This window comes from Olea europaea, chromosome 10 (assembly GCF_002742605.1).
Source record: "Olea europaea var. sylvestris chromosome 10, O_europaea_v1, whole genome shotgun sequence".
NCBI lineage: Eukaryota > Viridiplantae > Streptophyta > Magnoliopsida > Lamiales > Oleaceae > Olea > Olea europaea.
This window is the reverse complement of record NC_036246.1, coordinates 28006172-28019560: the sequence shown is the minus strand read 5'-3', so window position 1 is coordinate 28019560 and position 13389 is coordinate 28006172. Positions and strand designations below refer to the sequence as shown.

Here is a 13389-nt window from a genome sequence, read left to right as displayed (position 1 = left end):
ATGGGTAATTTTATCGAACTTATCAAGATTTAAACATCTTGTGGTGTTCAAAACATCGGGTTGAATCATTGAATTGTGTAATCAAGGGGTCTGTCGCATCAACGTTACCATTGGGTTTTTTGGTTCATCTTTTATTGGTTCAAATCCACAATTCGGGTGTGATTTCTTCAATCGTGTGATCAAGAGGTCCTTCACAGCAACATTCTTGTTGGGTTGTTTGGTTCACTATTTTGGGGTCAGATCCATAAACCTTGGTCATATTGGCATTCTTGGGATCCGATTCAATATCCTATAGGTTCGATTGCAACCTTGCTGATCGGGTTCGCATCATTTGATATCAGAGCTTTAGGCACCAAGATCAAGGTTATATCTTTTTTTTTTTTAAATCTTTGTTGATTCAGTTGTTATTTTTCTTATTGTTCTTCGAGTCAGTCAGTAGTTTTGAGTCTTTGATCCAAAAAAATTCAAAAAAAATTTGAAAAGTTATTTTTGTATTCAATTTGTATCCAAATCAACTTCCGTTTGTTGTGTCAGAGTCGTATTTGAATTTTCTATCCAAAGAGTACCAAAACAAAATGTCAAATTTTTTTTACTGTTCATCAGTACGGAATCCAAAAAAATTTGAGTAAAAAAAAAAAGAAAAGAAGTTAAAAAAAAAGTGTCAAAAAAAATGTCAAGTTCAAGTCAGAATCAATTCAACATGTCAAGGGATGTAATGAGAAGATTTGAGAAGATGATTGAGGATATGGAAGATTCAAAAACTAAAATGGACAGGATTGATTCAAATTTGGCTAAATTTCATGTAGATCAATGTGTTGGGTTGTCTAATGTGCAGAGATGGAGTAGATTGGAGCCTAGGAATAAAATATATGATACATATGAATATTAGGGGTGTAAGCAGTCTAGTTTTACCAGTTTTTGATAAATTTTCAAACCAAACCATTTAAAACGGTTTGAGAAAAATCCAAACCTAAACCAAACTATTTTGAACGGTTTGAAAAAAATTCAAACCTAAACCTAACGGTTTGGTCCGGTTTTAAATCGCCGGTTTCGCCATATATTTTTTTGTCCGTCTACTTTTATGTCATTAATTCATTGAATCTAATATATATTTATATCTCACTAGTAATAAATCTAAAACAAACTAAGCCTCTGTTTGAACCAAATTTTTGGGACAAAAAAATGAAAATTTGAATCGTTATTCTACAAGTCCAGTCGCCTTTGTTGACCTGCTATTTCATGTGTGGGACCCAGCCTCCTCTCCAATAGTCAATTTTCTCATTATGATGATATGAAAAATATGGCTCAAACAGAGGCTAAATATATCTATTATAAATTTAAATATTAATTAAATCAAAGTGAAATCACAATAAACTGAAACATAGTTTTTTTTTTCATTTTTGTTCACCTTTTTTAGGTTAATGACGATACAATAATGTTACAATACAAGTCTACTAAATTAGATATAAGGTCCAAAAAACATAATAATGTCCAACAAGACCTCGTGATCATCATATCTGAGAAAAAAAGATATTGATTAAACAAAGAGAATAACCAACTACAATAATAAAGCAATTGTTTATAATATCTAAACATAACAATTACACAAGTTTACGTTTGTATTATGTTACGAAACACATTTAATTTCAGATTCTTACCTTAGTTTGCTCCAAAAAATTATTGATCTGAAACTTCATTGAAGCAAATATTATCACCGAAGGTCTAGGATCTTTTTGTCTCCGATTTGGTATAATGGACTTCGATTCGACATTAAAGAGGCGTGAAAAATCTGAAAAGAAGTGTGTGGTGCCGGTGGCTCAAAACTGTGTTGGGTGTCGACTGGAGTTCATCTAAATTTTGAAGAGGAAAAAGACTTTTGATAGATTATATTAGTCTTAAAATTATTAAATATATATTAGGATTATTGGATGATGATGATGATGATGATAATAGCAATAATAATAATAATAATAATAATAATAATAATAATAATAATAATAATAATAATAATAATAATAATAATAATAATAATAATAATATATCTGTATTAGAAAATTAGGAATTGACAAAAATACCAACAAATGATAAAACTATTGAATTTTACATATTTGGATGAATTTTCAAAAAATTTCATTTTTTTATTTTTATATATTTTTTCGCCGGTCCGGTTTGGTTTTAAACCACAATTAAAATTCTCAAATCTAAACCAAACCATTTTGACCGATTTGGTTTAAGTCAAAACCATTTCATTGACCGAGTCCACGTAGCACCAAGCCGACGGTTTCTAAAATGCGGTTTCGGTTCGATTTTCCGATTTTGCTGTTTTTGCTTACAGCTCTAATGAATATTGTAGTGATAGTGATGATGCATGGATTGAGGATGCCATACGGGGAATGGAAAATAGAGGCGATAGGTTTGGAGAACAGGATAGAAATTATTTGGGATATGGTGTTAGGAGTAACAAGATGACAATTCCATCTTTTAAAAGTAGGAAAGATTCCGAGGCGTATGTAGCGTGGGAAGAAAAAGTTGAGTTGATGTTTGAGCGCTATAATTATTCCGGGGAGAAAGAATTGAAATTTGTAGTTAGCTCATTTGTGGATTATGCTATAACTTGGTGGGATGAGTTTACGATATCTAGGCGAAGGTGTGGTGAGAGGCCGATTGAGAATTGGGATGAGTTGATGGCGATTATGAGGAGACGATATGCGCCAAATTATTATAGGAATGATCGGCGTGAGCGAAAATTTAGGGAGGTGCCTAGAAGAACTTATGGGGTTGAGCATCCAAGGGAGAGGAAAACATCTTTTGTGGAGTGTGCGGGTAGTACATCAAGCAAGAGGATTGGGATGGATTATAAATGGGAATTCTCTGAGATTCTTGACATTCTTAGGTCTCAAATTAATCATCCAAAGGTGCAAAAGAGTAAAAATAAAATTAGTGAGGTGGTTGATTGTGAGAAAAAGGAAGAAGAGCCACGAGAAAATGAAAAGGGGGTTGAGAGTAAAAATGAGAATGAAAGAGTGATTAAAATTGAATTGGAGTTGCAGGATGAAAAGGAGGAGGAGTTTTCGGAGTTGAAAGTGGAATCGGGAGTGAACTTGAATGAAAAGGATAATGGAGATGAGGAGGCATCGGAGAAAACTAACATTTCCCTCCCCATTTTTGCTAATTCTGTTTTGCAGGTCAACAAAAATTCGATTCCAAAAATTAAATCCATTGGAATACCACCCAACCCGGGAATTGAACACCAACTTGTGGAAGAAGCTAACCAACAACACCTTAGTTTGGAAATGCCATTATTGCCGTTGGTTGAATTTGTGATCCCCGAGGAGGAGCAGAAAATGCCATGGAATGAATTCATATGTAAGCGACTGAAATTTAAAAATGATATACCGGGAAAAATGCATCCATTCGAAGTGTCAATGCTAAAGTTGCCTACACGAAAGCAGTCAAGGAAAATGCACGGGGGATCATCAATGGACATTAATCTTGGAGCATCCTATACTTGCAGAAATAAACCTTCCAAGGCGTAAGCATTTTGATATATGTGACGGTGATTGGATTTATTTAAGAAAGAGGCGGATTCGAAGTCAAAAGAGGTCCAAGTATCATCCTAGAGGTGGCGGGCCATTTCATGTTCTAGCACTAATTCAAAACAAGGGCTACAATTTGGTTGATCAAGGTTTGGATTCGAGGTCGAATCCTTTCGAAGAGAGAGATGATGATGTGATCCAAGATGGGCTTCAAAATTCTAGAGAATTGATGCATGTTGACGGAGGGTCGAGACCACTATTTGAGCCAAGTTAGGTGCCGATTGAGGTTGATTCAGATGGAAACATAATGGTCAAGTTATGGAGTTCAAAATGTGGACATTCACGTGCCAAGGAACAAGTTCTATAATGGGCTCGATGGAAGAAATAACTTGGATCAACCGGTTGCAAACAAAGGAAACTGGGTTGCAATCTTTCAAGTTGTGCGACCGCCCAGCTTAAACACCTTGCTGTCGCACATGGGCAATCAGGTATTAAAGAGGTAGAAAGCAATGCAGCCATGCGACCGCATCCTCAAGAACCACGCGGCCGCACCGTATGTTGATAAGGCAGAAACGGGCAGAATTCCTAATCTTCACGCAAGTTTCCAAATTGTTATAGGATTCTATAATGGTAGACAATTCTGTGGTCCTTTGGTAGTTGTTTCCTTTTAAATAGGTTTTTATTATTATTTTATTCCTTTTAAATGTTAGTTTTTATATTTTCCTTTTTAAATTAGGATTCTTAGAATTTTTAATTCCTTTTAATTATATTCTAGTATAAATAGGAATTTATCTTTTTATTGTAAGAAAGACTTTATTGATGAATTAATGAGAGATTTTCCTCTTCGAAGCGTTGCTTCAAAACTGTCTATGATGGGCAATTTTATCGAACCTATCAAGATTTAAACATCTTGTCGCGTTCAAAACATCGGGTTGAATCATTGAATTGTGTAATTAAGGGGTCTTTCGCGTCAACGTTACCGTTGGGTTTTTTTGGTTCATTTTTTATTGGTTCAAATCCACAATTCGGGTGTGATTTCTTCAATCGTGTGATCAAAAGGTCCTTCACAGCAATGTTCTTGTTGGGTTGTTTGGTTCACTATTTTGAGGTCAGATCCATAAACATTGATCATATTGACGTTCTTGGGATCCGATTCAATATCCTATGGGTTCGATTACAACCTTGCTGATCGAGTTCGCATCAGCATGGTATGGTTGTCCAATACAATATGCTTGGTTCCTCGGACCAAAATGGTGTAATAGAAGAAGAAATCGAAATTTAATGGATATGGTGAAGAGTATGCGAAGTAACTCCAAACTTCCTGAATCTTTGTGGACCAAAGCTCTTAAAATGGCAATGTATATATTAAATCGAGTTCCAACCAAAGCTATTCCAAAGACACCATTTGAATTGCGGAAAGGTTGCAAATCGAGTTTGTGACATATACACGTTTGGGGATGTCCATTTGAAGTAAAAATTTACAACCCACAAGAAAGAAAACTAGACTGAAGGACCATTAGTAGATATTTCATTGGATACGCCGAAATGTCTAAAGGGTACAGATCCTATTGACCAACTTACAGCACTAAGATTGTGGAGTCAAGAAATGCGAAGTTTTCTTGAGAATGACTTGATTAGTGGGAGCAGTCAATTCCAGGACATTATTTCTGAAAAGAATCATATTGATGCTCAAACTTCCATTTCAAATGATAGACTGATTGTCGTTCACAACACCCCTTAAGTTCATATAGGTATTGGACAACCAATCATTGAAGTTCTAAAAACTGCTGATAATAATCCAGTGGATCAAGATGTTCAAGAATTGCCAAAAATTGTTGAATAACCGGTTGAACAACATGATCTCCAAGTAAATGTTGATACAACATTAGGGAGATCTAATAAAGCAAAGAATCAGTGATAGCTAGTGATTATATTGTGCATCTGCGAGAACTGAACTATAACATTGGAGCTGAAAATGATCTTGAAATGTTTTCACAAGCCATAAATTGTAAAGAATCAAGTTTATGGTTTGATGCCATGAAAGATGAGATGGATTCTATGGCATCTAATGGGGTCTGGGATCTTATTGAGTTGCCTGATAGTGCAAAAGCAACATGATGTAACTGGGTCTACAAAATGAAAAAAAGACTCATTAGGCAACATTGAAAGATATAAAGTAAGACTTGTTGCTAAATGATTCACTCAAAAGGAAGTAATCGACTATAAGGAGACCTTCTCTCCTATATCAAAGAAAGATTCACTTCGTATCATCATGGCATTGGTTGCACATTTCGACCTAGAGTTGCAACAAATGGATGTGAAAATGACCTTTTGATGAGTGTAATTCACTCATTAAACTAGAGCTTCTAAAACACGTTTTTTGATTTGTTCTTGGGCATTTTTGAACGTTTTGATGTGTGTGTTCGTGTTGTTTTGCAATTTGGACAACTCTCGAGAAAATACTACTATTGGGAGCCTGTGATGAACAAAAATGATGATCAATGAAATGGAGCATGAATAAGCAAGTATTGAATAAGATTGGAGTGAAAAATAGGTTTGGAAAATAAAGTGAAGAGAAGCAAAGCAGAATCATTGGCGCCACGCGCGCCGAAAAAGATCAAGTTCCAGCAGAATCACTGGCGCCATGGCGCTAGACCTGGGCGCCCAATGAAGAGCAACCGAAGCAGAATAACTAGTGCCACGGCGCTGGACTTGGGCTCTTTGGCGCCAGTTAGTATTATCATCAAGGCTCCGTGGCGCCAAATCCCGAAACGAATAAAACCCGGATTTTTAATTATTTTTTCGGCCCTAAAATCATACCTTAATCATTGAGAACTCTTAGAAAATATAAATACCAATATGAAGACCAAGAGAAGGGGGTTAGACGGCTGAAGAGGCAAGAGAAAAAGAAACACCAATTGAGAGAAGATTGACCCGATTTTGGAGAAGAAGCAAGCAGAAAACTGAGAAATCAAGCAGCAAGACTGAGAAATAGTGTAGCAACTTGAGTTTTTCTCTAACTTTCTCTTACCCATGCACTCTAGTTTGTATTTCATTGCAATTTTATTCCCCATCATGAATTAAACTTTTAAATCTAGGGTTTGATGTAACCTATTTGAGACATAATTTAATTTCTTTATAGTATTCCCTTTGATTTTTCCAGAATTGATTTGTATTGTTCTTACGTAATGCTTTCAGTTGGCTGATCATCAATTGAATGAATTGTTGCTCTAAATTTAACGCTCGAGAGAGGAAAATTTAGGCGTGATCTAAGAACAATATAACTTAGATTTGTAGGTTTCGAGAGAAAGTGCAAATTTTTTAGGGTAAAACAAGGACAAAGTGCTTGATAATCTTTATACATTTAATTCGGAATAGAGATATTGGGATTAAAATATAGAGATAGGTTCTATTTGACGTTCGAGAGAAGGAAATAGAATTAATTTAGGATTCTTGCCTATGAATTCGAGAAATAGTTGATAGGAATATCTATAGGGGTTGAGAATTATGTCGATAATATGGTGAAATCACTCCCTATACATTACATAATTCTGATCCAATCTTTAAAAATTGCCTCACGTTCCTTGCGTTATTTAATTCATCGACATTAGTTTAACATTCAAACATCAATTTAACATCCGATTGTCTAGATAAAGTAAACGCGGACACAATTATAGTATTCAGTAGGAGTCGAATATCAATCTTGTGGGTTCGACACTTTTCAATTCCTTAATATACTACAAAACTTGACACCGTACGCTTGCGGTTAAATCACGTTACATAAATTGCATGGCAAGTTTTTGGCGCCGTTGTTGGGGATTGATTCATTCGATTTCAATTGATATTATTATCAATCGGCGTTCATTTTACTTTAGATTTTTATTTCTATCGTAATATTTATTTTTATTTTATTCTTTTTGTGTCTATCTTTAAAAGCTTCCTTGTGGTTATTTTCAGCTGTTTATGCGAAGGGCGAGATATCTAGATCTACTACCTGTTGATCCTGAACCAGAACGCACATTTCGCATTCTCAGAAGCATACAAAGAAACGAACGGGAAGCAATGACAGAACAGGATGCTAGAGCAGCCAATGAGGATAACCAACAAAAGGCTATTTGGGACTACATAAGGCCGGTTGTCAATAACAACTATTCCGGCATCACACGCCCAGCAATTACTGCAAACAATTTCGAATTGAAGCCAGGGTTGATATATATGGTGCAGCAAAATCAGTTTGGGGGTGCTGCAATAGAAGACCCAAATGCTCATCTTGGATCCTTTTTGGAAATTTGTGACACGGTGAAGATGAATGGGGTTACTGAAGATGCAATTTGACTTCGCCTATTCTCATTCTCTTTAAGGGACAAAGTAAAGGTTTGGTTCCAGTCACTACCGTATGGCTCAATTACAACTTGGGATCATTTGGCTCAGAAATTCCTCACCAAGTACTTTACACCTTCTAAATCAGCTCAGCTTCACGGTGAAATTAGCCAATTCAAACAACTCGACTTCGAGCCATTCTATGAAGCCTGGGAAAGATTTAAAGACTTACTTAGGAGATGTCCTCAACATGGGTTCCAGAAATGGGTGCAAATTGAGATATTTTATAATGGGCTAAATGGGCAGACAAGGATTATGGTGGATGCAGCTGCGGGAGGCATTTTAATGGCTAAAATAGCAGAGGCTGCATATGCTTTATTGGATGACATAGCCACCAACAGTTACCAATGGCCAAGTGAGAGATCGGGCGTAAAGAAAGTAGCAGGACTTCATGAAGTGGATCCCATCACCGCACTAGCAGCTCAGGTTGCATCACTCACAAATCAGATAGTCACGCTTACTACTCAAGGAAATCAACAGAAGGTAGTCATGAGTACTTCTTCATCACACCAAGAGACAGAGGTTGCAAACGAGCAGGCCCAATATGTCAACAGTAGAAACTACAATAAAAGAGGAAGCTACCAAGCTAATAACTATCATCCAGGGCTGAAGAATCACGAGAACTTGTCATATGGCAACAATAGAAACACACTTCAACCTCCACCCGGATTCAACACTCAGAATTCTGACGGGAAACCACCACTGGAAGACATCCTTGGGACGTTCATTTCTGAGACAAGATCACACTTCAACAAAGATGAATCACGGTTGGATAATATTGAAACACATGCGTCCAACATGGGAGCCACAATGAAGAATCTTGAAGTGCAAATTGGCCAGTTGGCTACCTCAATGAAGTCTCAGCAAAAAGAAAAATTTCCAAGTGATACAGAAGTTATTCCAAAGGAGCACTGTAAAGCTATTGTATTAAGGAGTGGCAAGCAAGTTGGAAAAAGTGAACCCACCGAAGATAGCAACCCCACACCTGATAAAGAGAAAGAACAAGTAGTAGAAGAGCAAGAAAAGTAGGCCAAAGGAACAAATAAGGTTCACAGACCTTACTCCATATCCTTCCCTGACAACACACCAATTCTCACACCACCACTTCCATTTCCACAGCATTTTCAAAAGAAAAAATTTGATAATCAATTTGCAAAATTTTTAGAAATTTTCAAGAAAATGCTTTGGAACAAATGCCAAATTACGCAAAGTTTATGAATGAAGTGATGTCAAAGAAGCGAAAATTGGAGGAATATGAAACAGTAAAATTGACAGAAGAATGCAGCGCTATTCTTCAAAAGAAACTTCCTCAGAAGAGAAAAGATCGGGCCAGCTTCACTATTTCATGCACCATTGGAAGCTCTTCCTTTGAAAAGGCCCTCTGTGATCAACTTAATGCCGTTATCAGTATTCAAGAAGTTAGGCCTCGGGAAAGTCAAGCCAACAACAGTGACTCTACAACTAGCTGATAGGTCCCTCACTTACCCACGAGGCATTATTGAAGACGTGTTAGTAAAGGTCGACAAATTTATCTTCCCAACTGATTTTGTGGTATTGGATATGGAAGAAGATCAGGAAATCCCACTGATTTTAGGCAGGCCATTTTAGCAACTGGAAGAGCATTAATTAATGTGTAAGGAGGACATTTGACATTGAGAGTGAATCAATAAGATGTGAGGTTCAATATCTATCAAGCAATGAAGTATTCGGACGACACTGAGACATGCCACATGATTGACTTCATTGATTCTACTGTGCGCGATGAGAAATTATATATTGAAGATCCCTTGGAGCAGTGTATGATGTTTAGTTCAACAAAGGATGACATCAGCTCTTCTGGAGAATATGCAGGGAACAAAGACCTAGTTGATTGCACATTGGCTCTAGAGTCTACACCAGTTGAAAACAACCTGTCACAGTGTGAAGATATTCAAAAATCAGAGGAATCAGATGATAAAGACAGCAGCGAAAGCAGTAAGATTGAACTGAAGCAATTACCAGATCACCTCCACTATGCATTTCTGGGGGACAATTCTGCATTTTCAGTGATCATTTCTTCATCACTCACCAGGGACGAAGAGGACAGATTATTGAAAGTGTTGAGGGATCACAAGGCTGCTTTGGGCTGGTTGATAGCTGACATCAAGGGGATAAGTCCTACAGTCTGCATGCATAAAATCCTCATGGAAGATTCTTACAAGCCATCCATCGAACATCAGAGAAGGTTAAACCCAGCAATGAAAGAAGTGGTTCGAGCGGAGATACTAAAGCTATTGAAAGTAGGAATCATTTTTGCCATTTCAGATAGTGAATGGATCAGCCCAGTGCAGGTGGTACCAAAGAAAGGAGGGATGACAGTAATTAAGAACGACAACAATGAGTTAATTCCAACTAGAACAGTAACTGGTTGGAGGGTGTGCATTGACTATAGGAAGCTGAACAAGGCAACCAGAAAGGATCATTTCCCACTCCCGCTCATCGATCAAATGTTGGACAGATTAGCTGGTTATTCCTACTATTGTTTTCTTGATGGATATTCGGGCTACAACCAGATTGCTATAGCACCAGAAGATCAAGAAAAGACAACTTTCACCTGTCCCTATGGAACTTTTACCTACAGACGGATGCCATTCGGGTTATGCAATGCACCGGCCACTTTTCAGAGATGCATGATGGCAATTTTTACAGACATGGTTGAGGACATTATGGAGGTATTTATGGATGACTTTTCGATGTTTGGTACTTCTTTTGATAACTACCTTCACAATCTCTCCTTAATGCTGCAACGCTGTGAGGAAAAGAATTTAGTTCTAAACTGGGAAAAGTGCCACTTTATGGTACAAGAAGGAATTGTGCTAGGCCACCATGTTTCAGCAAGGGGATTGGAAGTGGACAGAGCAAGAATTGATACAATTGCAAAGTTACCACCACCCACCAATGTCAAAGGCATTCGAAGTTTCTTAGGGCACGCTGGATTCTACATGAGATTTATCAAAGATTTCTCAAAAGTGGCAAAACCCCGATGTAATCTTTTAAAGAAAGACACAGCATTCGTATTTGATGAAGACTGCTTACGGGCTTTTGAAACCATAAAGGCAAAATTAGTCACTGCGCCAGTGATGGTAGCAACAGATTGGGATCAGCCATTTGAGGTTATGTGTGATGCCAATGACTACGCAGTAGGGGCGGATTTGGGACAAAGGAGTGAGAAGATTTTTCGAGCAATCCACTATGCCAGCAAAACTCTTAATGGAGCTCAACTAAATTACACCACAACAGAGAAGGAAATGTTAGCAGTAGTGTTTGCATGTGATAAATTCAGATCTAACCTCATTGGCACCAAAGTGATAATTTACACGGACCATGCTGCAATCCGTTATCTCTTTGAAAAGAAGGATGCCAAGCCACGCCTAATTCGATGGATATTGCTACTACAGGAATTTGATGTAGAAATTCAGGATAAGAAAGGCAGTGAGAATGTCGTTGCAGACCATCTCTCACGGTTAGAGAATGAAAGGGTGGTGGATGACAGTCAAATTCGAGAAACTTTTTCTGACGAGATCTTGCTAGCTGTATCAACAAAGATTCCATGGTATGCTGATTTTGTTAATTACTTAGTGTCTAGAAGATTGCCACCTGACTTAACCTTTCATCAAAAGAGGAAATTCCTCCATGACGTCAAGTCATATCTGTGGGATGATCTAATATTGTTTAAAAGATGTGCTGATAGAATAATCAGGCGGTGTGTCCCTGGTGAAGAAACACAATCAATCATGCAGCATTGCCATTCTTCACTTTATGGAGGTCATTTCGGTTCTACACGTACTGCTACAAAGGTATTGCAATCCGGTTTCTATTGGTCGAATCTGTTCAGAGACTGCTATGCTTTTGTTAAGACATGTGACCGTTGTCAACATACCGGAAACATTTCAAGGCATCATGAGCTACCATTAACTAATATGCTTGAGGTGGAATTATTTGATGTGTGGGGTATCGATTTCATGGGTCCGTTTCCACCTTCTTTTGGTCAGGTATACATTCTCCTTGCAGTTGACTATGTATCTAAATGGGTTAAGCTATTGTTACACCAACAAATGATGCAAAGGTAGTTTTGAGGTTTCTACAGAAAAATATCTTTACTCGTTTTGGCACGCCCAGGGCAATAGTAAGTGATGAAGGTACACATTTCTGTAACAAGCTGTTCAATTCTCTTCTAGCTAAGTATAATGTCAAGCACAAGTTGGCACTTGGTTATCATCCACAGTCTAATGGGCAAGCAGAGGTATCTAACAGAGAGATTAAACAAATTTTGGAAAAGACAGTGAATACCAATCGAAAGGATTGATCTCTCAAACTGGATGACGCTCTTTGGGCATACCGAACAACTTTTAAAACACCAATTGGAATGTCACCCTACCGTCTGGTATTTGGAAAAGCTTGTCATCTGCCGGTGGAATTGGAGCATCGAGCTTATTGGGCTGTGAAGAAATTGAATTTAGATATGAAATTGGCCGGTCCACAAAGTTTGTTGCAGCTTGATGAGTTGGAGGATTTTTTTCAAAATAATGTAGATGAAAATGCAAAGATATACAAGGAACGGACAAAAATGTGGCATGAGAAGAGAATCCTAAGGAGGGATTTCAAGGCAGGAGAGCGAGTTCTTCTATTCAACTCTCGCTTGAAACTTTTTCCTGGCAAGCTCAAATCCCGGTGGTCGGGACAATTTGTAATTCGTAAGGTGTTCCCTTATGGTGCAGTGGAGTTAGTAAGCTTGGATGGGTCCACCTTTCAGGGAAATGGACAACGCCTCAAGCATTACTATGGAGAAGAAAATAAGGATGTGGAAGAAATTACACTTGATAAACCAACTTAACACCACGTTCACGTCTAGCTAAAGACGTAAAAGAAGCGCTTTTTGGGAGGTAACTCAAGTTCTATTCCTTAAGTTTCTTTTCATTATTTAGACATGTTCTTTTCTTCTTAGGCCAATTTGGTAAGTTCATTTTCTTTTTATTTTGTAGGGTCATGCTCAAAATGGTTGCATCAACACTCTAGTCAATATGGGAAGGGAGTAGGTTGGAGGTAAAAAAAATACCTCTTTTTCAGAATAGTTGGCGCCGTGGCCCCCATATTTGGCGTTGCAGCGCCAACCTCCTTTAAAAAATAAAATTCAGCAACTCTGGCACCTAGCACCGTGGCGCCAAACCTGGGCGCCATGGCGCCTAACCCTTTTTAAAACAACATCACACACACACACACACACACACACACACACACACACACATATATATATATATATATATATATATATTATTTTATTTTTTCATTTCCCTACCCCCAAACCCTTTTATTCTTCTCTTCTCTCAAATCTCCCCCTCTTCCTCCCCACACTTGCACACACCAAAGTCTCTCATACTACCTCACCTTTATACATTTTCACATCTACAACAACCCATATCTTAGAAGTAAAAGG

The 13389-nt window shown here is 37.6% G+C and overlaps 2 protein-coding genes across 2 annotated transcripts; both read left to right on the top strand.

Moving 5' to 3' along the window:
• Window positions 1-4012: 4012 nt before the first annotated feature.
• LOC111400483 lies at window positions 4013-8945 on the top strand. Its single transcript, XM_023027898.1, has 3 exons — window positions 4013-4024; window positions 7494-7850; window positions 7968-8945. Exons 1-3 carry the CDS (start codon window positions 4013-4015, stop codon window positions 8943-8945), a joined length of 1347 nt encoding a protein of 448 aa, XP_022883666.1.
• Window positions 8946-12321: 3376 nt separating this feature from the next.
• On the top strand, window positions 12322-12789 carry LOC111400482. Its single transcript, XM_023027897.1, has one exon. The coding sequence runs from the start codon at window positions 12322-12324 to the stop codon at window positions 12787-12789; it is 468 nt and encodes a 155-aa protein (XP_022883665.1).
• Window positions 12790-13389: the final 600 nt, after the last annotated feature.

Excerpts from the sequence above, each read along its gene's own strand:
- LOC111400482 (XM_023027897.1), top strand. The coding sequence starts at position 12,322 with ATGTCACCCTACCGTCTGGTATTTGGAAAAGCTTGTCATCTGCCGGTG.
- LOC111400483 (XM_023027898.1), top strand. Across the intron at positions 7,851-7,967 it reads ACACGGTGAAGATGAATGGG|AAATTCCTCACCAAGTACTT; the intron begins GTTACTGAAGAT and ends CATTTGGCTCAG.